Genomic DNA, 19897 nt, shown 5'->3' with positions numbered 1-19897 from the left:
CTGTTGTAGCAGATACCAACAAAGCATACAGATCAAAGATGTCTAACAATCTAACAGGTGGAGGAAGACAAGAACAAGCCCCTCCAGTGTGACATTTTCTTGTGACAGGCTATTGGTAAGAGATGAGTGTCTTGACCTTCTCTTAGCTACTCTGAATTTGAAAATACGGAGACCTCTCTGTGTTTCACTGTTGGTATTTAAGAAATGTTAATAAATATATAAAAGAAAAAAAATAGGGAGTTCATGCATGACTGCCCTACAGTGTCCAGCAACAGGCACACTCCTTCATCCCACACCAATGTTCTTCTAGCCAGCACCAATACATTCTCAATAGAGCAACAACTTTTACACAATAAATTGCCTATGTCAGCAGTAAACTGTACTCTCATTCCAGTCTGTTATCACGTTGACATTCCTATAGCCTATCCTTACCTCACGTTCATTGTGCCATTCACTCTCCTTCAATTCCAGTTCCTTCCGGGCCCTCATCCAATCTGCTGTCAGTTTTCCAACATCTTCTTTAAGAGCTGAATTCACCTCATTTGCTTTATCCAGGTGCTCCCGCAGGAGAGTGTTCACTTCTGCCAGGTTCTCACACCTTAGAAAGGAAGAAACAGCAATGAGCTCATTGAACAACTGCTATCCACAAGCAACATCCTCACAGTTCTCCATCTCCCTCAACACTGACTTTCTTAGTGAACTGAAAGATAGTAAATGTGCTTTCTAGGAATAACTAAGACATCTCTGACATGGTACTCATTTTTTTCTTCTTATTTTAAGTCTTCATTTTCCATCTACAATTTCAGTCTCCCCTTCTTCTTCAACTTCACCATTAACGTCTTTCCTTTCCTCTGCTCTGTCATCCTGCATCCCGATGGAAGCACAATTGTCCTGACCACCTATCTACTTCCAGTCACATCTGTAAGTTTCCATATCCCTTCCCTTGCAATATTGGTTGTACTTCTGCCCTCGCCTTTTTTTTTTTTTTTTAAGAGTCTCTCAGTCCTTGTCCAATACACCAGGACTTGCAGTAAAAACCCCACCTCGTTGATACACTAAACTGCACACCACTAAACCAAGACCATATATATGGGGGAAATAGCTTTAAATGACACTTTCAACTGAAAGAAACTTCTACAGGGTTCCCAAAGTGCAGTGCATTTGTAGCCCACAAAAAGGCTTTTGACTATGCTCATTGTAATGAACATAAATATCAAACACTGCAGGCTAACTACATTTGGGCCACAGCCTAATATATCCCACTCGGAAATTATTTCATGAACAAAATCCGAAGACTGTTGCCCAGCAAACAAGAACAAAGTTCAGTTTCTGGATAAAAACAGGAGTTGTGCTTCCCTCATTTTACTTTGTAACACAGGTAACACAGCACACAGATGTACTTTATACCTCACACCGTTCATGTCTTGAGCAGAGGGAGAAAGAGAAGCACAGAAAAATATGACAGAAGATGCCTGTGTTGCCAAATGTTCTACTGAAAGGCTTTGATATAAGCACAGGATATGCTATTCAGACAAAATACAACTCCAAACCAAACAGGAAAACACCTGCCGCATGAAATCCTTAGGATGTTAGGGCTTGATTTCCAACATAAAGCAGAGCTTTACTGAGCAGATCACCTATGGAATAATAAGAAAATTCAGGCTGGAGATGGACCTTTGGAGGTCATATGACCAACCCCCACTGAAAACAGAGCTATTCAGCACACATCACTATTAACTGCACCACAGAATGGACTGTGGACCTTTCTCCTTTCAAAATGGCCTGTCCAGCCACTTCCAAACTGACAGGATTTCTCTTGCTTCCTTGAGCATCCAAGACACCAAGAATGCGCTATTGCTCCTCCTTTTTACCTTCGCTGCTCCTCTTCCAACTGGAGCAGTGCTTTTTCCAAGTTGTGATCCTCTGTGGGTTCCCATTTGTCTGGAACGGATCCCTTAAGAAAGGAAAAGTTTAGTCAAATTCTTGCATTTCTTTCACTACTGTTATCATCCACTGGTTTCCCCTCCATTTGTTTGGTATCTCAGGAACTTGTATCTTCTTCCAGGAATTAGTGTCACAAACACAGAGAGGAAGGGAGGGGAAGAGTCAGTAGTTCTCCTCATTTTCACACTCTCACAGCTATCTGTTCTCAGCTAATGACCACAAGTGCTCACTTAGACTTGAAGCTTGGAAATACATACTCTCCTAATCTTTGTTTCCTGGGTTTACTTTAGCCATGAAGCAAAAAGAAAAGCAGAGAGCGTTCCAAGACGCTATGTTTCAACCAATTCTTATTCAGAGACAGACATAATGTAACAGGCAGGATAGCCCTCTCCTGAGACTTAGGACAAATGTTACTCCAACTATAAAGCACTCTTTCACAAAATTAAAATCCTTCTTGATGTTTTTTTTTTTTTTTTGGACTGGCATTTCTATGACTACAGGGTGCTCTAAGAATGGCAACTGAACAAAATACTGAAAGTCAAAGTTACAGTGCTTCTTTAAATCCTCCTTTCAGGACAATCTTGTTTTCGTCTGCTGTTGTTTTTTAATCTGATTTAACAAGTGTTACGTACCTGCCCACTCACCCCTCCGGCTTCAAGTTGCTGCTCCAACTCACGACACCAGTTCCGATACTGCAGCAACTAAGATGGATATACAGAATTTTAGGATGAGAGAAAATAAGCTTATAACAGACTCAGCTCCTCCTGTGTTAGGTTTTCTCTAAGCCTTTCCAGACAGAGCCTAGTACATTTCACAGCACTGCTGACATACAGAGAAATCATTATCACATGGAAGCTTCACCTCATCTAATACTAAAAAAGTGAGAAAGGGTTTATTTTATGCATAGTATTATCTGCTCATCCTGAGAGAGTGAGATGACAAGCAGAATGATGAGACCAACTTAAAACAGCCATGCCAGGCCAACTCCATCCATCAGACTGAAGATTATCCTGTTTAAACCTCACCAAACAACATTAAATCCAGAAGGAATTGCCAACACCAAAATCAATGTAAAATCCTAGTAAAATCATTTTTAATTACAGGTTTGGAAGAAAAAAAAATTACAAGGTGGCTCAGGATGCCTCAAAAACAGTCAGGTTTCTGTTAACCAAATAATACTTTGTGTATCACCAGTATCTTACACAGGTTCATCAGAGAAAAATGCTGTTTCTTGCTACACAGCAAAACAAAGTGGAAGGAAAAGCTTTGGCAAACACTGAAAACGACTGCATAAAGGGGAGGGACTTCAGAGCAGACAGGTCTGTGAACAGCAACTGACTGTGAACAAGCAGCAGTCCTTCAGAAAACATTTAAATGCAAGTGACAGAAACTGAAAAGACTTAGAAGGGAATAATCAGAACTTCTGTTCACTTCCTGGAGGAAGAAATGTGCTTTTATCATTTATTTGCTATTACCACTTGCTCTCCAAAGACATTTCCACACCATGTCAAACGCAGCCCAACCGTATAGGTTTTACCTTTCAAGCATCAGGCTTCTTCATACCTGTACAACTAGAAACAGCCTTTCAAATTTGCATTACTTTTCAATGCTTAGCAAATTACAGTTAGTTCTGCCCACAGCCTTGCCAAGCACTTCAGCTGACCAGCTTCCTACGCCGCAGCCTCCTGCCAGGCTGAAACCACGCACACCCAAACAAACCCGCCAGCACCCCTTTGGCCACCGCAGGGCTTCGAGGGCGCTTCAAGGGAGGCCGGGGCGCTCTCTGGCAGCCGGGCCGTGATTAACCGAGCTCAGGCCTGGATGCCCGCCGGGCACCGGCTCTCCCGGGAGCTCTCCCCGGCAGCGGGGCCAGGACGGGCGGAGCAGGGCGGCTCCGGGGCCTCGCCCCAGCCCCAGGCTCGACGCCCTGACGCCCGCGGAGGCCCCACCGCGGCTCCCTCCCGGCCAGCCCGACCCCGGGCAGCTCCCGGCAGCTCCCCTCACCTTCTCTTGCAGCTTTCGCACCAGCACCGCTTGCCGCTGCTGCGCCTCCTCTGAGCTCTGCAGCCGGCGCCACAGAGAGGCCTGGCTCCGCGCCGCCTCCCCGTCCCCGGCCGCCATCCCCCGGTCACCCGGCCCGGCCCGGCCCTGCCCGCCTCAGCTCCCGCCGCCCGGGCGGCTCCGCCCCGCCTGCCGGGCCCCGGGCTGAGGCGGCCGCGGGGTGGCTGCCGCCGGGGCCGGCAGCGGTTTGGGTGCGGGCACCGATCTGAGGCGCCCCGGGCAGCGGGCCGGGAGTGAACGGAGCTGCGACCCCGGCTCCACAGGCAGGGCCTCACAGCAGCAGGGCGAGGCGGCTGGACGCGCAGAAGGCGCTGCTGAGCTGAGAGCTTCTCTGAGCTTTCGCAGCGAAAACAGAGCCTTCAGATAGCAGTTAGCAGGTCATGGCTGCTACCCGTGATTTCACAGTTCCAGCTGCGTCTCGTTTTTCTGACATGGCAGTTAAGGGTGTCTAGACAGTCACCTTCAGTGCAGTGGGAACCTAAATGGTGAGGTGGATTCACCGCCATGAATAGCTGGAGGATTGTTAGAAATCCAGGCAAAACCAGAAATATTCAAAACTGGGTGAAGTGTCTCATGAAGGGTTGCAAAAAAGGGTTTGAGGACATAGCAGCAGCTGGCTGAGGAGGCCTGCCCAGCTGGAGAGCAACATTGGTATAAACGGTGGCAGGGAGCTGCCCGTGCTGTGCCTGTTCTTGTGTCAAAACGATGACGAAAACTAGGAGTGGCTCAGAAAACAACTGGGTTCTGAAAACTAGCTTCTCACGAAGAGGCAGAGGTTCATTTAAAATATAAATCCTTGTCAAGTGAGACAAAAATAGAAAATAATGCTTTATTTTTGTTTGTTTGACCTGCAGCTAGATGAGTCCAATGTACAAATATAAATGAGTTCAATCTACAAATAAGGTGCCATTATTTATATATACATATATATACATATATATATAATACATATATATTTATGTATACAGCAGTGCTGCCAGGCATGTGGATCATTTTATGCTGTCTCAACTTTTCTGTCTTTCTTAATGGAAGTGCTGCTCTGTAAGTGCTGCACTCCTGTCAGTGATATGCAGAAGCATGAAGATGGAGGCCTGTGGCCATGCCTCCCAGAAATGAGAAATACTGGCATGCAGATTCTGCCAGAAGCAGTGTCCGGTGTAAATTATTTAAGTGACAGGAATAATTGGTAATATGTTTTCAGAGCTAAAGGAGTCCCCAGGGCTTAGCTCAAAGGAACTCACACCTCTGTCTCTGCAAGGGCTCACTCTCAAAGTCACAGCAAGCCTCTCGATGTCTCTAACCACGTGCACGTCCCTCCCAGCTGTGCCAGGACACAGCAGCTCTGAGCACTTCAAGGCTCCTGAGGAAAGGAGGGCAGGTGAAGGCTGAGATGGATCTGCCCTTGTTTGTCAGCTCCATCCCCAACAGGAGCAGCAGCCAAGGCATGCAGCCTGTCCCACTGTCCTGGTACCTACTGTGGAAATGGGAGTTCTCCAGCCTCGCTAGCAAAATGCTGTGGTCCCAGCTGGGTTCTTGCTGTAGGACTTGATTCCCAGTGGCCCGGGGTCCTTCTTCCTGTGGTGTTTCAGGTGAACTTCTTGCACAAGGCCTCCTGTGATTCTTTCTAGTTCATTATCTTCTTTTAAGACTATTTAGATCCCAAGACTACTGTCTTTCAGTTGATTCCAAGTGTCATCCAAAAATGCTGTTTCCTTTTTTTGTGCTCTGCCTGGCTTTCTGGACTGACCACCATCATTGGACTGACCATCTGGACTGACCACCATCATTGCAGCAAACAGGTACTTTTTATTGCTAGTGCTCTTGAAGCAGGATGCGTGGGACACATCCAGTCCTGGGCTCCCTGGTACAAAAAAAGACAGGGATCTCCTGGAAAGAGTCCAGCAGAGAGCCCTGGAGCATCTTCCCTACAAGAAAAGGCTGAGAGACCTGGGTCTGTTCAGCCTGGAGAAGAGAAGACTGAGAGGGGATCTTACCGATGTTTATAAATATCTGAAGTGTGGGAGACAGAGGGATTTGGCCAACCTCTTTTCAGTGGTTTGTGGACAGGACAAGGGATAAAGGCCATAAAATTGAACACAGGAAGTTCTGCACTAACATGCGAAAGAACTTCATGACGAAGGGTGACGGAGCACTGGAACAGGCTGCCCAGGGAGGTTGTGGAGTCTCCTTCTCCGGAGATATTCAAGACCTGTCTGGACACCTACCTGGGCGGCCTGCTCTAGCCATTGTTCAAAGGCTATCCAAGTCTTGATAACCAGTGACACAATTCTTTCCTCAGACTGTAATTTCCTATTTATCATTAGGACATTTTAGGGCTTTTTAAAATTATGCCACAATTTCCTTTGTTACTAGGAATTTTATTACTTTTGTTTTGCTCCAGCCCCAAACAAGTCTTTTTTTTTTTTCTTTCTTTTTTACTTTTTTTTTTTTTTTTTAATCTACAGCATCTCTTAATTTTCTGTAATTCCTTCCTTTCAAAAAAGAAAGACAGAACTGCTGAATTCCTCCCCAAAATTAACTGCAGATTTTTAAAAGTCACTCTTGAAAAAGCTTTGGTGTAGAAATCCAAGTTCTCACAGAAACAGAATATTAGTTGGTTTCAATAAGCAAAAGCAATGTGTCAGCGAGTGGGGCTTAACTTTTGGAGTTTATTTGGCTAAATCTGTGAAATGTTCCTTGGCTGCCTGTTGTGATCCCTTCCTCTAGCCCATCCAGGATGTCCAGAGGGACTCTCAGAGCAGTTTGTTTGAGAAGCTGGCACAGGTTCTGTAGTCAAGCTCCTTGGAGTTTGGCGAACAGGAGGCAACCCCATGGGGTGGAAACCCGAGCTGCCCTCCTTCTTCAAGTCCCCAGAACACTGAGAGAGGAGCTGCCCCTACAGAATGGGCCACTGCAGGGCGGACGAGTGGGTGGTATGAACTCAGCTGCTCAAGTGATGCACATGCCCTTGGCCAGTAGTGAGAAATAACAGGCCTTGAGCATCCTCTTCCACTGTCCTGTAGCTGGGCTAAAGCCTGCACGAGAGAGGGGTTTTCCATCTACATATTGAAGATACCAGGGAAGCTTGAGCTTAGCCTGAGCTAAGCATGGTCGCCCCACATTAGCAGAGGGCCGCAGTCAGACACCCTGTTGCACGGGTGCTGTCTGGGGCCAAGATCCCCCTCTAGGAGCCATGGGGCTCTGTGCAGTGACTGAGCATTTAGAGGGACAGCATCTCAAGAGAGACTGTTTGAAAGATAGAGAATAGTTTGCACAGTTTCTGCTTGCTTTTACTCTTTTATTTTATTTTTATTTTTTTCTGTGTTGGCCTGTCCAATCTATGAAGACATCTAATTCCATGGTGAGATGAGGACCTGATTTACCCCTGTTGTGTGCATTCTTTTACTTGCTGCTACTGGCAAAGTCAATTTTTTTCTTGTGTAATAAAATCCATAAATTGATGGGTATATTCATCTCAGATATGCAAAGATTGTTGGAACATTTGATTGATTCTGGTTTTAATCAGATTTACTAAGAGACAAGGCATATTTACACGGTCATACCTTTTGCTCTTTCCTGTCCATCAACCCAAATCATTTGTGTATCTGCAGATCTCAACCAAGTTTGACAGAGCAATAGAGATCTGAAAGATACTAAAATTTTATAATGTTTGTGAAAACTGGAAGCTTGTTAGAATAAAAGCGTGAACACAACATTTAGCTGTTTTTGTGGCCTGATGGCTGGTGAATACTCCCATAGTGCAGAACTGGTGCTACACACTGCATTTGCCTGCTGGAGTGGTACTGTGAGAAGGAGGAAAGGATGGCTTGGCTTAGAGGGCATGGGGACAGCGTAAAGGAATTGCTCGGGAATGGGTTTGTAGGATGTAACTCAGGGAAAAGCTGCTTTGTTTTGATAGGGAACATCAAAACTACTTCAGAAGAATGGGAATTAGGCCAAAATCAGGAGGGTGTTTTTTTTTGTTCTACCTTATTTGGGACATCTGTGTAATCACTGAATTTTTTCTACCTTTCAGTTCCTCCACCAAAATAAGGCAAAGCATTTTGAGCTCCTCATGTAGAAAGGGCTGTTGTTATTTATGAAAGTAATTTGGTGTATCTGATACTAGTCAGGATGGGAAATGCTACAGCATGTGCAAATCAATCTAAAATTTAAGTGTTACATCTATTCCATTTATTCTTGCTTTAGGAATAAGACCAACTAGGGGGAAGAAGTGGGCTAAGCATCAGTGGAGGGTGAGAGAAGAGTCCCATTAATCTCTGTTCAATACAGCCCATGCCTCATTTCCCGAAGCCTCACTTAGAACAACAGCTTGTTTTCTGTCACACATGCTTTGTGCTCCCTTCTGTAAAGCTGAAAGCAGCAGGATACCTTTCCCCTTTAAATAATGCTGTTTTCTAACTCCTAGCCTTCCCCTGGCCTTGGGGCAGGTGGCTCTTGATTTTTTTGCATCTAATTTTAAAACAAAGGGTGGCATCCATCTGCTTCTGGAAGAAAGAGTGGGGTTTTGGTGTGACCCTGGCTTCCCAAGCATCTCCAGGTGGCAGGAGCCTGGCTGCCTGCAGGGTGCACTGCTGGCACAGGCTTCTTCTCAAACTGGGCTTATTAGGTTCTTTTTAAAGCATAACAATAAATATGCCAAAATACACCGAATGTGGGCATGGCCATTTTGCATTTATACAAAATTAAACTTTACCCTTGCTAAGTGCCTGTATTATTGGCTAAGTCATCAGAGGACAAAGTGAAGCTGCTGTTACAGTGCTCCAGAAAAAAAAAAAAAAAGAGCTAAACGAGTTATACTTAGAGATTTTAATGTATGTGTTGCAGTGGACTGTATGACAGATCTGTTGTTGATCTTGCAGTTTGTCCTGTTTAAACATGAAGTTCATCGAAGGCTAAGGTAGAGGTCGTATTGCCACTTGAAAAGGCATCCTCTGGAGTTTTGAGCCTGTGGAGTTGTTTCACATGAGGCAGAGTATGACTCATGCTAATGAAAAGGGCAAAGAAGATTTTTTTTAAGAAATATATCGCAGTTAAATTAGTTTAGACAGCATGACATCAGAGAGTAATTAAATAGGTTTGTTGGAATTCCGTTTCCAATTCCTGAGTTCAGGTTTGTAAAAGATTTCTGAGCACCTGCAGGTCTCTGTGTGTGAAATATTTTCACTGGAAAGGATTCAAAACTTTAAAAAAACCTTTTAACACAGAGGCAGCATTACGCCATTCTTCCTTCTTGGAAAAAAAAAAAAAACCCTCAGATTTAAACAGGACTCCTTCAAGTTTTCAGTCAGTTTTACAGAAGAAAACGAGGTGGTAAACTTTCTCTTTTCAAGAACAAGTTCTTTATAGCTGCTAACTGAAGTCAGGGGAGATCGTATCTGAGTACATGAGCATTTCCACTATGGGACTGGATACAAGTATTGAACAACGAGATTTGAAATGTTTTAATCTCAAACGAAAACCATTTTTGCTGACTTTGGTTTTTAATTTCTTTCATGTTTTCTTCTGCCAAACTGGAGGAACCTTTTCTGATTTTTTCTTTAGTGGCATTCAGAGGAAGACCAGAGGATGAAAATCCTGCACTTTCTCACTTTACTGCTTTGGCATTTGACTTGGCTGTCTCTGGATCTAGTTCCTGGAGCACTGAGTAATTCTGAAGCAGGCCAGAGTAATCCAGGATCTAAACTAGGTTTGTTAAAAACAGAAGGAAAAGAGAGGAGTCCCTCAGCTCGGGCAGGTACACTGCGGACTGTGAACCATGGATACAGTACTGGCACCTCAAAGGCTAGGACTAAAAGCAGTGCTACTCAGGCTGGAGCTCTCTTGGCCAAGAATGATGAATCACAGAAGGTTCTCTCAAGAACAGCAGCCACGGAGGCAAAGGTAGGACATCTCCCAGGCAGACTTTCTGGAGTAAGGACAGTGACTCCAAAGGTTCAAAATCTTAGCAGCAAGGCGGCTTTGAAAAAAACTGGCACAAGCAGCACTGATTCTTTCAAAACCAAAAAGACTAAAGAGCCTATAACCCAAAGGGAAACTAAGGAGACTTTCAGACATCCCCCTATAACGCCACATGAATACATGCTCTCTTTGTACAGGACTCTCTCAGATGCAGAAAGAAAAGGTGTTAATGGAAGTGTAAAACTGGAGGCTGGACTTGCCAATACAATAACCAGCTTTATAGACAAAGGACAAGGTAAGAAAGGAGCTCGTGTGTGTGTGTGTGTGTGTGTGTGTGTGGACAGAGAGGGACTTCTGAGCATGTTTATACGTATGGAGAGTGTTATTAGAAAGTAATTGTACATTGTTTAAGTCAAAAAGCTCTTTTTAATGTATATGAAATCATTCAGCTTTGCTGCAGATTTTGTCCTCATGCCTTATCTTGGCAAATTCATCTAGAGACAGAACTAGATGGTTGTGTGGCAGCCAAACAAAACATTAAGAAAATATTTTAGAAGCATGTTGTTGAAAATCCATCAGTCCTTGCATGTATAGGTGTATAAAAATTTTACTTTTTTTTTGACTTATGTTTTTTCCATAAGTAGCTCCTGGAAACTGGTAACATCAGATTTTATTGTTATGTTGAGAACAGGGCTATTCTGTGGAAAAAATAAAAATAAAAATGTTTCATTACTGAAGGTTCACCCAGATTTGTTCAAAGTAGAGTTGGGAGGAACTGCACCGTAGACCCAGGAGTCATTATTGTGTAGCTTTGGTGTATCTGTAGTAGCTTGAAGCTCATGCTTTCAGGCACCACCAGCCTTCTAACCAGAGAAGCTCACAGCTAAGCACGGGATAATCAGAGCAAACAACTTCTGGAACTCCGTAATTTGCAGTTCTACATTATGGTTCCAAACTTTTCTTGGAAATCTGGACTAGTGTCTGCTTTCACACAAGAAACAACCAGGCTCCCAAAGAAAGATGTTTACCTGATCACTCTGGTTGGAGAATTAGCTCCATGCTGTTTCCAGTGACGTTAATAAGAACTTTGTCATGGGCTTAAGGAAGCAACACAGGCTGACAGCAAATAAAGTAATTGTGATGGAAGGCTCAGCCAGGACTGGATTTGTCTGCCATTTAATTAAGAATAGCTTGGCTTCTAGGAAGGGATGACACGCTGCTCGCAAGTGCTGCATTTCAGTCCTCAGCTTGCCACTGGAAAGCATTGTTAATGTAATGTCGATAGTGTTGGCTCAGCCATACTCCTCATTAGCACTACTCCTGAGCTTAACTAAGCAAATGTAGCATCAGGTAGCATCAGCAAAGGGAGGTATGTTTTTCTGCCCAATTTGAGAAAGTCGTGAATCATGTGGAGTTAAGTTAATAAGGCAATTATCCTTGTGTCTGGCAGTTCCTGGGGGATGTTGGTTTTAAAGGACTAATTCACTATTGTATTGTTTAAGGGTACGGTTGCTCATATTTGGAGCCAGCATGAGGCCTGGGCTCCGCTGAAGTCCTGCTTCGGTAATTTATTTGAGATGCAAGTGGTGAATAGGCCCTGTGAGTGCTCAGCCCTTATAAAGAACTATTTTCCAATTGGCTAATTGCTACTTTAAAGCTAGAAAATTCCCGCTGGTAAATGAAATGGCATTTCTACAGGGCAAACTCAGAAACTCATTTCCCCGTTGAGTCACTGAATATTTCTGGGTCCCTGCTCACAGCTGATCCCTTAGACAAAAATTGTTCTTTCTGTTTAGTGGGCTAATTAAGGGAAATTGTAGTCTTATGAGCAAACTTTTGGGACACCATGAAGAACTGAAAAAACAAAATTGGTCTGTGCTTGATATACATTTTAAAATGTGTGTGCTTTTTGTTTTTTTAGATGAGCGAGCGCCAACTATAAGAAAACAAAAATATATTTTTGATATTAGTGCATTAGAAAAAGATGGCTTGCTGGGAGCAGAGCTTCGAATATTGAGGAAAAAACCTTCTGATACTTGGAAGTCTCATTCTTCTGGAAAAACTTCCCAAGTGAAATTATTTAGTTGCTCTACCAACAGACAAGCAGCAACACTCCTGGACTCTCGCACTGTCAGTATCACAGATACACCGAAATGGGAAGTGTTTGACATCTGGAAGCTTTTTAGGAACTTTAAAAACTTAGTTAATTTGTGTTTTGAACTGGAAACTTTTGACAGGGGGAGAGCTGTTGATCTCAGGACTGTGGGATTTAATAGAACTGGAAGACAGGTCAATGAAAAGGCTCTCTTCTTGGTATTTGGGAGGACAAAAAAAAGAGACTTATTTTTCAATGAAATCAAAGCTAGATCTGGCCAAGATGATAAAACCGTTTATGAGTACTTATTCAATCAGAGGCGGAAGAGAAGAGCTCCTTTAGCAACACGTCAGGGGAAGAGGCCCAGTAAGAATCCGAAGGCAAGGTGTAGCAGAAAAGCCCTCCATGTGAATTTTAAGGATATGGGCTGGGATGACTGGATAATAGCCCCCCTAGAATACGAAGCGTATCACTGCGAAGGTCTTTGTGAATTCCCCCTTCGATCCCATCTGGAGCCCACCAATCACGCAGTTATCCAAACTTTAATGAACTCAATGGACCCCGAATCAACGCCCCCAACTTGCTGTGTCCCAACCAGGCTGAGTCCTATCAGCATTCTTTTCATTGACTCTGCAAACAATGTGGTCTACAAGCAGTATGAGGACATGGTAGTGGAGTCGTGTGGCTGTAGGTAGCAGAACAGTTGCTCAAGGGAATACGTTATGACACAGGTTATATGACACACCAAAGGTTATATGACACACCAAATGTAACCTCTGCTCAAACAAGGTTAACTTAATTTCTTACCTCTAGGGTACGTATGTTTACAAAGATGTAGCAACAAATCCAGTGATTCTGTATATCTCTCCTCCATGGGCATATTTTAGAATATTTGGATGCTATCATGCAGCCCAATATAAAGACTTGTTTTGGCAACACAAGACTGGTTCTTACTAAAGTTTGTGTCAGAGAAGATGAAACCTTTGTGCCTCTATATCACCTGCTTTTACCTGGAGACAGTGTGTAAAGATGGTATCAGTGAGCTGTGGATATGATGTTTACTCTCTTGAACAATGTTCTAGATGCTGAATTTACGTCCCATGTGCATTATCCATTAAGAATCGTAAGAAAAAAGTACTGATATCTAAAAAAGAAGGTTGGTGTTCTGGCATGCTCCCATCTTGGTGTAAATAGTTATGCTGTAATATGATTTCTTTCTGATTAGCTCTTGAAACTATGCATATATAAAATGAAATAATTAAATATAATATGCTGATTTAGTTTTAATTTGTACATGGAGATAGGTGAAGCAAGAGGTGTTTGTTTCCATGTAAGTTTTCCTCCAAGCTACATATCTTTCTTAAGTATCCACCTTTCCATTATTATGTAGCAAGATATATTACTCTGTATAAGGCCCACGTTGTTCTCAAATGCTCATAGTAAAAGTGTTCAATTATGGCATAAGATGTAATAAATTATTGACACAGTGCTACATTTTGTCCAGCTGTCCAACTCTGCATAATTATAATGCTGTTAAGAATTTGTTTTAATGTTTTTATACAATAAATGCAAGTGAAAGGGATTTTTCAGTATAGCAGAATAGTAGTGGTGTGCGTAACATGTTCATGTATCTTGGTTGCCTCTAACTGCTGCTGCAGAAAGAGACTGTGGAAACATTGGAAGAACAATCTGAAAACGTGTCATGTTTTGATCTAGCGTGGAATGACACTATCACTTGATGTATCTCGTGCAAGAATGCACCATGCAGTTGATTGCAAAAGAGCTCTGTTATCCTTTTATTCAACCCTCCAATGACTGTGTTTGCATATCTCCTATATCTGTTCTAGACCTGGATTATAAATTTATTCTGGGATTATTCTTTATATGTTTCCATCTACAAAACCAGATGCCAGACATTTGACCGCAGAAGGATCAGACAGGTCATGAGAACCATCAGAAATGATTGAAGTCTGCCCTGCACATCATCACTGGCATTGGCAGTGACAGCGAGGTGAATATGGCCCCTGAGGTCATCATGCATTTACCCCAGGCTGAACAACATCTAACTCACACTAGCAGCAAACTGTCCTAAGCACCCAGTCAATAGCCATAGAGAAATAGTAGCAAAAAGTTCTGCCCTTCCTCCTGCTCTCTCTAGGCTGCTGAGCCTGTAACCAGCTCAAAATACCTGGTTCCAGACATGTGGAACCAGGTATGCTCCCCTGGGCATACAGGCCAGTCATGTACCACAGCCTACAGCAGGGTGATACAGAAAAAAAGCGCTGTGGGAAGCATTCATATGTGCAATCTCTTTGCAGTAGTTTAGCACGGTGATTTCTGCCTGCAGGACTGGATATTACTCAGCCCAGGCTATTCAATAACACAACATGAGGTGGGTCAGAATGCTGGAGGGAGAATGACTAAACATCGGGGTAATACGCATTTCAAATGATGAGCTCTTGAAGCTGCTCAGTAACATGTGCATGAGAAATTCTGTCATACAGATCTGGTTTGTGGCTCAGGGCTGTCCCTAGGGTTCCCGGGGTCAACGCTTCCCAGGTCCTTGTCTTCTCCTCCCAGCTGAATCTCAGACCAGGACAACGGCTTCTGGCCCAGCCCTGACTGCCAATCTACTGACTTTCAAGTTATTGTATGAATTGCAAAACCAGGAGTTTTAATCATAAGCTTTACTACAAGCTTATCTTGACGTGTTTTACCATTGTCACAGTAGAAGAGAAAAGTTTCTCTTGCCCAGTCCCAAATCAAGAGGGTGTTTCATACTCTTTTTTTTGCCGATTCTACTCAAGCATTTCTCATCTTTCTGCTGCCTGTTTCCTGGGTAACTAGCCTGCAGCTTTTCAGGCTCCTTTCTCTAGCACTGAGCACAGCTGCCTTCTGGAGAGGTTGGTTAGATGACCATGAGAAAGGGTTGTCTTCTTCCTCCTTGGTGTGAAAGAGTACTGCTCCCCATGTGGGTGTCTGTTTGCAAGTTCCTAGTGAAATCTCTGTTCCCACATATGATGGACACAGCTGTGCCATTCAGTCTATTAACAGCACAGGTGCATCCCTTCCTGGTTCAGGTCAATCAGTTTAAAATAGCAAATACTGCCTATGTAAATTTACTTGAAGCAAACCTAAGAGACAAGTTAATGCTTGGAATTGTAGCTAAGCACCACCTTTCTAAAAGGCACTTTGCTTCAGTTCCAGCTGGATTCATGAGATGCAGCTTCCTTTGAAGGAAGGTAGCATTTGTGTTATTCGTGTCACACAATAGTTTGGAAATCTGAGGAGGAAAATTGCTTGGCATTTCAGGCTGCAGAGTTGTTGGTCAACCTGATGATCCTGGTGAGGCTGGCCATGATAAAGCATTTTAGAAACCTACTTATCACTTAGTATCACTTGTTCCCTGCCCTTATATGAATTTCTCAATACATTAATAGAACAAGAGAAAGATTCAGATACGTGGTAATGAAATTGAGTGTATCAGCATCTAAATGGAAAACAAAACAAAACAAAAAACTAAGATTTTGCAATTATCCCAAAGCAAACAGTATGAACCAAAGAATAATTAAAACAAACACAAATGTGTAAAGACCTAAAAAAGAGTCCTTTGGTACTGATTCAAAAACCAAAATTCTGGTAAGCAGTAGTTATATTTTGAAAGGAGAAACCAACCAACCAAACAGAAACTAATTGATTTTTAATACCATTTTAAACAAATTTGAAACTACAGACAATTAAATGCTATAATTAGAAAGGATTATTACCACATCAAAATTGCCAGATTTTGGGTTTGGTCCAGATAGAAGTAATTTCAACCTGAGTGTTTGGACTAGGTGGTGACCCAACATCCACCTTGCTCAGCTGTTAGCTCGGGTGACCTCCAGAAGGGGAAGTCCTGTCAAGTTTGGTCCGGCTCTAAGTGAGGAGTTTGTAACAGTGGGCTTGGTAGACAGCAGGATGAAGACAGTTATTTTCACTTTTATCTCTTAAATTGAGTATTGGCATATAATGCTGTTTGTTGTGATACCCAGAGTATCCTTTTGCATTTACAGTACTGAAAATGTTTGATAACTCCAGGAATTCTGGTTCAATGCTATTTTATTCTGGAGTGGTCTACTAACTTTCACTGTGGTATAATCATATGCTAACCTATCAGTGCTTTATCACTGTATTGTTTGAGCCACTGGGATCATCTGGTACAGACTTCTGTCTCTGTAATTAATCATAAAATACTGAATGGTTATAATCATATAAATATACAGTGTTGAAAGGAGTGAACTCTTTCACTGCTCTTCTCAAAGAAGTTTCTGTTATTCTTAAATCACATGAAATTTCAACAGCAACGTAAAGAGGCACCCACAGTGAGCTGTCCTTTATGTATCTACATATATATATATATATATATATAAATATATATATATAATCTGAATTCCATGTATACATTCATTTTCTGTTCACAAACCATTTCAAATCTTCTCAAGTTTTCACATGGGAATAATCTGAGTTATCTGGAGTGAGACCAGAAACTTGTATTGAAACTTCACAAGCCATGTGAAGGTGGCTATTACACGTTTTCATTATCACAGACAAGCCTAGAAGTACAACCCAGCTGGACTTGTTCAGACCTCATGGCTCTCTGAAAGCAGACATCCAGGGACTGGGCACCACCTGGGACAGACACACAGCAAAGAAACTGGAAAGAAACAGAGGAACTTGGAATTGCACAAGTTGGTCCTGCTTTCTTTAGCATGGTCATTATACAATGTGCAAAGATAGACACCCTAAATTGTTGTTACGGTGTTCTTCCCATGGGTGAGTTGGTGTTAGCAACTGGATGGTAGAAATGCACAGAAACCTGATCTGTAAAGTAATACAGGTTAAAAGTTCAGCTTTCCACCTTTATGATGGCAGGTTTCACTCTCTCACTGAGAATGCCTCATTTATATTTACTTTTTAGGGTCATTATCTGTCCCATGAGAGTCTTTGTGAAGGTCCAAATTTCAAATAAACAGTACACTATAAGACAGGTATGTGTGGATAATTTTTGTTGTATTTGGCTAAAATATGGGTACTAAGCTGAATAGGTAAACATAAAAGTATGCCATTTAAAACAATGCATTCCCATTAGTGTTTGAATATGTGCCTAAACTCCATGTACACTTTTACATGGTTATGTCATTTCCTGTGTAAAATGTGCTTGTTTATACAGCAGCCATATGAAAGATGCAGTAACCCGCTATGTGGGCTATTTGAAGCTTTCTTTAAGAAACATAAAAACCCCTTGACCCTTGTATAATAAAAGGTGTTAAAAGATACTGCTTTTATAACATCTTAGCCAAGACTAATAAGAATGTACAAAGCAAACAATTTTTTTTTACTTCATAGTCCTGGACAATCATGTGTTATTTTATGAATTTACTATTGCTGTTGGGTAGTAAAGTGATATTTAAAAATAAAATTGCACAAGCTTTCATTGCTTCTCAACAAATTTAATAAAGAAGGAAATCTCAACATTTTTTGAAAAACAATAAATACAGTGCAATAAATATACTTTGCTGACTGCTCAGAATAATCCATTTATTGTCATCTCAAGTTTTCTGATGTCCTTTTTTTTTATTATTTTTTTTTTTTCCTGCAGAATTAGTTTCAATTTTCTGCAATGATTAGGTTAGCTGAAGTAATGCAGCTGGATTCTGTTTTCCCTGGTATCATGGTGAAGGGCACAGCTGTCAAGAGAAATGACTCCGTAAGTGGTAATCAATTGGCTGACTCTCTGCTAGGGGACACGAAATGTCTTTTTTTTGCTTGTTTTCTCTAGGAGTCTGCTCACTATAATATCTTGTGCCAGGCTTTGCCATTCAGGAATCAGTGCTGAGCAGACTCTGCCCATTGTAGTGACAGAGAAATGCCATTACAATGAGTGTTATGCTTCAGTATATTCAGAAAGTGTCTGCTTGTTTTTGACATGATGACACTTATTATTGGAATAAAGTTAGGAACAACCATTTTTGAAATTGATAAAATCAGCCACATTTCATTTTTGCTTGTGCAAATGGCTTCAAAACATTGATCATTCTCCAGAAATACTGAAAGAGAAACACAGCTTGGGTCCTCCACAGGATTAGAGAAGGGAGTCTATATCTTCATAGCAATCTTTTCTGTGAAGGTGCAATAAGACTCATAAATTTTAGATGGTAAGGAAGTCCTTAGCTCATATTGTTAGCAGATTACAGGAGCCCAGAGAGAGGAGAGAAAAGGCTAATGGCAGTGTGGGGAGAATTGCAAGCCACAGGAGGTGCTCCAAAGAAACACCCAAGGGAATGTGGCTTGCGAGGAAGGAGTTGGGGAGAACTGGCTTTTGGGGGAAGGCAGCACTTGCAGAATGGTGAAGGACTAGAGTAGCTGAGGACTGGCCAATAGATGGAAAATAAAGATGGACTGAATACAGGATCATGGAGTGAATGCATACCCACATGAAACAAGAGCTGGGTTGCAGTGCTGCTGGTGGAAATAGGAAGGTCCACAAGCCAAACAGTGAAACAAACTTTTTTTTTTTTTTTTTCCCTGAGGGCTTATTGTGAGTAATTCTTTCTTCTTTCCACTTGCCACTGGCTTTCAGGGCTTTGCTCAGAGATTTGGTCCAGAAGCTGCTGAAGACTTAAAGCAGGAGGAAGCTGCTGAAACCCAGCAAAGTCAAATGGCTTCTGCCAGTGGCCCTGTGCAGCCAGAAGCATCGGTAGCTTTAGCATGAGTACAGACTGTGGCCATGTGTGCTGCTGGGGGAGGTCCAAAGTAACAGAGTTGAGAAACCCAAGTGTGAATGATGAGGCACTTTCATTTATGAGGTTTTTCAGATGGATCATGAGTCTCACTGATGGGCTGCAGGCAGGCAGGCTGTCTTCTCTAAGCCATGTGCAGCTTTAAGGTTAAAAAGACTGAGCATGCAGCTCTGGATGGTTACCTCAAATGTCTTAACTTCGGCTTTCGTGTGTTTTTCACAACAGCCCTTGGCTTCATCTTATTCAGAGCACTAAAGCAAGTGGCTTTCCTGACAGTCCAAGGGGAGACACTGGTTCCAGAGGAGGGAACGCAAGCACCCAAGCTGGGAGCTGTTGAGAGGCACCCAGGCCCAGTACCCCCTACGCTCACTTCTCCTCTCCAAGGCCTGGCACCTGCAGGCCAGGACCTGTCCCTTTTCCTGCTGTGCTTGTGGCTGCTGGGAGGCACAAGGTGGGGGGGACTTCACATCCCCCATTGTGCAGCTGCATTTGGACTCCACTTGGGAAATTCCCACCCATGCCCGACAAGGGGAAGCCAAACAGAATCCCCAGGAGGGCTGAGGTAGATGTCTGCACCTGCAAGCCTTGCAGGGAGCTCACCCTTCAGGGAATAGGTGAGCTGACCAAGCCTGTGATGCCAGTAACACAGAGGAAGGACTTGGGCTAAATGCTTCCACATTCGACTGGGTCCTTTAGCTGCTGGGCCCTTAGGTAAATGGCTGTGCTGTAGAAAGATGAATATTTTAGGTATACTATGAGAACAGCTGCTGGAAGAGTCCAACAGGCAAGAAATACTGAGTGCAGGGAGGGAAAGAGGGGAGAAAGAAAGGTCACTAGTGCCCCATATTTGGGCTCTGGGCATACATCCAAACTACTGTGCCTGTGCAAGAATGTATTTGCAAGAAGCTGTCACTGCAGTCAGTGATGATACGTGGCCACAGTGTTTTTACAGATCCTCGAACCACAGCCTGGTGTCCAAGCTTGATCAAGGCTGAGGTGTTTGCTTGGACATCTAGTAGCTACAGTCCATGGATTTTCACTTCACGTTATCCTTATTGGAACTTGAACTTCCTTGGGGTGAGTTGGTCATGGA

General features: G+C 42.9%; 2 protein-coding genes across 5 annotated transcripts in view; one reads left to right on the top strand and one right to left on the bottom strand.

Moving 5' to 3' along the window:
* CEP250 (centrosomal protein 250) overlaps nt 1–4264 on the bottom strand; it is a 32434-nt gene extending 28170 nt beyond the window's left edge. For both annotated transcript variants that reach the window (XR_011804429.1, XM_027473011.3), the window contains exons 1-4: nt 3949–4264; nt 2577–2645; nt 1872–1954; nt 433–598 (exon numbers count right to left, since the gene is read on the bottom strand). Coding sequence is in view for 1 of the 2 variants with exons in the window: in XM_027473011.3 (XP_027328812.2) it covers nt 433–598; nt 1872–1954; nt 2577–2645; nt 3949–4065 (435 nt within the window). In the remaining variant the exon portion in view is untranslated. The remainder of the gene's footprint in view (nt 1–432; nt 599–1871; nt 1955–2576; nt 2646–3948) is intronic.
* A 689-nt stretch (nt 4265–4953) lies between these two features.
* On the top strand, nt 4954–17407 carry GDF5 (growth differentiation factor 5). 3 transcript variants are annotated; one of them, XM_038166210.2, is made up of 3 exons: nt 4954–5804; nt 9571–10222; nt 11849–17407. In XM_038166210.2, exons 2-3 carry the CDS (start codon nt 9595–9597, stop codon nt 12715–12717), a joined length of 1497 nt encoding a protein of 498 aa, XP_038022138.1. In that variant the 5' UTR covers nt 4954–5804; nt 9571–9594; the 3' UTR covers nt 12718–17407. The 3 variants fall into 3 exon arrangements, with proteins under 3 accessions (XP_038022138.1, XP_021127000.1, XP_071882520.1); XM_072026419.1 differs by lacking the exon at nt 4954–5804 and having other exon boundaries at nt 9653–9909; nt 10125–10222; XM_021271325.4 differs by lacking the exon at nt 4954–5804 and having other exon boundaries at nt 8825–10222.
* Nucleotides 17408–19897: the final 2490 nt, after the last annotated feature.

This window comes from Anas platyrhynchos, chromosome 21, assembly GCF_047663525.1.
Source record: "Anas platyrhynchos isolate ZD024472 breed Pekin duck chromosome 21, IASCAAS_PekinDuck_T2T, whole genome shotgun sequence".
NCBI classification, from domain to species: domain Eukaryota; kingdom Metazoa; phylum Chordata; class Aves; order Anseriformes; family Anatidae; genus Anas; species Anas platyrhynchos.
The sequence above is the reverse complement of the archived record's forward strand: the minus strand, read 5'-3'. Positions and strand labels throughout refer to the sequence as shown.

Excerpts from the sequence above, each read along its gene's own strand:
- GDF5 (XM_038166210.2), top strand. The coding sequence starts at position 9,595 with ATGAAAATCCTGCACTTTCTCACTTTACTGCTTTGGCATTTGACTTGG. Across the intron at positions 10,223-11,848 it reads CTTTATAGACAAAGGACAAG|ATGAGCGAGCGCCAACTATA; the intron begins GTAAGAAAGGAG and ends TTGTTTTTTTAG.